Source organism: Nanorana parkeri, unplaced genomic scaffold (genome assembly GCF_000935625.1).
Source record: "Nanorana parkeri isolate BGI_ZX_2015 unplaced genomic scaffold, ASM93562v1 scaffold588, whole genome shotgun sequence".
In the NCBI taxonomy this organism is placed as follows: Eukaryota; Metazoa; Chordata; class Amphibia; order Anura; family Dicroglossidae; genus Nanorana; species Nanorana parkeri.
Window position 1 is genome coordinate 771,474 of NW_017306856.1, and position 2,337 is coordinate 773,810.

Below are 2,337 nucleotides of genomic sequence, written 5' to 3' on the forward strand. Positions count from 1 at the left end.
TATTCCCCCTGGCCCCCAATTTTTTTTCCCCAAATTTCCCCCTACCCCCCCCCCCCCCTCCCCCAATAACCACAATTTTAAGCGGCTTCTTCTTCATTGACCAAATGTAGGTGCGCATTTCCCTGACCAGTGTAAGGGGGCACTTTTATGGCCACCATTGTTAGGGTTGTAACCCTAACACCAGTATTTTTACTGTCTACATTTCTGCCCATTCATTTTATTACTGAAAATGTTGTGTAAAGCAGGCCCTGGGTATCGCATATGCCAAGTAACCTATTCCTTATTCTTCTATCTCAACTTACTATTCACAATACATTTACCATGACTTGAGTAATTATTGGTAGGGCTTCCAAGACACATGGAAGTCATTTCCAAGGGTTATTAAGGTTGCGAGAGGCTGGTCTAGAGCGCTCAGGGGTACGCAACTCTGGCCCTCCAGCTTGTGATGCAACTACAAGTCCCATGAGGCATTGCAAGACTCTACAGCCATAGGCATTCTCAAACAATTCATCCCCACACAGCTACCTCCTCATGTATCATTTCCCCCTCCTCTTTCAGATTGTAAGCCCTCAGGGGCAGGGCCCTCCTCACCATCCTGTCTTGAATTGTATTGTAATTGTAATGTCTTCCTTACATTGTAAAGCGCTGCGCAAACTGTTGGCGCTCTATAAATACTATGTAATAATAATAATAATAATAGGCAATACTCCCAGAGGCATGATGGGATTTTGGAGTTTCACGACAGCTGGAGTTTTCCTACCCCTCGGGTAGCTGTTATGTTCTACATATACAGCGTGAGAGGACATGCATTCAGTATTCTCAGCATTTGGAATAATTCCCATTTCAGGGCTTGGACAGTCCCGAGCAGCGATCGTTCCGGGAGAGGCAGAAATACTTTGAGATGGACATGAAGCAGCAGCAGGAGAATCGTCCCCCCAAACGGGTGTCGCTGGTCGGAGAGGATGACCTGAGGAAAATGAAGGAAGAGGAAGGTGAGTGGTGCTATATTTTTTTTGTTAAAAAATATAACAACCTGATTTCAGTTTGCGCTCCAGCGGGTGGAGATGATTTGTGTTACGGTTTGAGTTCCTTCTTTTTCTCTCCTGTCCATCCCCTGACTACTTTGCCTTTTTCCTGCACCTTGCTCATAATGCCGTCTCATGTCTCAGCCCGCAAGATCCAGGTAAAGCGACAGCAGCTCCTGCGGGAGGAGGGAGACTCGAGTCCCCGGCCCGTCGCACCCAGCACCCCCACCAGCGTCTTCATCGAAGGGGTGGAGTACAAGATTGAGCGCGTGGACGGAGGAGGAAGCCTGTCCTCCCTAACTGGGTAAGCAATGGGCACTGCAAAGCGTTTGGGCAAATTCAGCCTGCCGATTAGGGAGGCCTGGCAAAATCACAATAGCTTTCTAGTGGCAGTGATCCCAGTTCACTCTCACTATGATGGCTACAATGAGAGTGAAAACCAAAGTGTATTTTGTTGATAAAGTTTGTTTGGCAAACTAAAAAAATAGAAAAACGTGCAGTACACGCACATACACATGATTTATTTTAAAATGCTGCAAGTACAGACAAATGACTGCCAGAAATTCCCTGAGGTTCTAAAGTCCTGTAGTGAACTGACAACGCTGCCTCTGCTGCACTGATATGCCAAGCAGTGTTGTCAGCCCTATGTCCTCCCCTGCTGCGGTACAGGGTACCCCAACCCAATATGTAGATGGGGGGATGGTATTTTGTAGTTCAGCAGAGGAAAACTCTGCTTTCAGTGCAGCCGAGACACTATGTTGTCAGCTCACTACAGGAAGTTAGGAGCACAATGGATTTCTTACAGGATCAGCAGGTGTTTTTGGGAAAGTGTGCAGGTATTGCAGAGATGTACTTAATACGATTTTATGTTTAACCTTCCCCCCCCCCATGCCAAGGTCCTAGGTGTCATCCTTGACCCGGACCTCACCTTTCTTCCCCACATCCAATCCCTATCCAAATCCTGCCGCCCATACGAAATACGCCCCTTCCTCACCAATGACACCGCAAAATTACTCATCCACTCACTTATCTCTCGTCTCGACTATTGCTACTCGCTCCTCATTGGCTTACCTCTACACAGGCTCCTCCCCCTTCAGTCTATCATGAATGCAGCTGCTAGATTCATCCACCTAACCAACCCCTCAGTGTCTGCAATCCCTGCACTTGCTTCCATCCTCTGCCAACCCCTGCACTGCCTTCCCTCCTCTGCCCCCCTCTGCCAATCCCTCCACTGGCTTCCATCCTCTGCCCCTCTCTGCCAATCCCTTCACTGGCTTCCATCTCCTGTCCCCCTCTGCCACTCCCTCCACTG

The 2,337-nt window shown here is 48.4% G+C and overlaps 1 protein-coding gene across 1 annotated transcript in view; it reads left to right on the forward strand.

The window, feature by feature from the left end:
* SCRIB (scribbled planar cell polarity protein) overlaps positions 1–2,337 on the forward strand; it is a 127,989-nt gene that overhangs the window by 110,102 nt on the left and 15,550 nt on the right. Inside the window, exons 37-38 of the mRNA XM_018562648.1 lie at positions 848–992; positions 1,170–1,329. Of these exons, the coding sequence (XP_018418150.1) occupies positions 848–992; positions 1,170–1,329 (305 nt within the window). The remainder of the gene's footprint in view (positions 1–847; positions 993–1,169; positions 1,330–2,337) is intronic.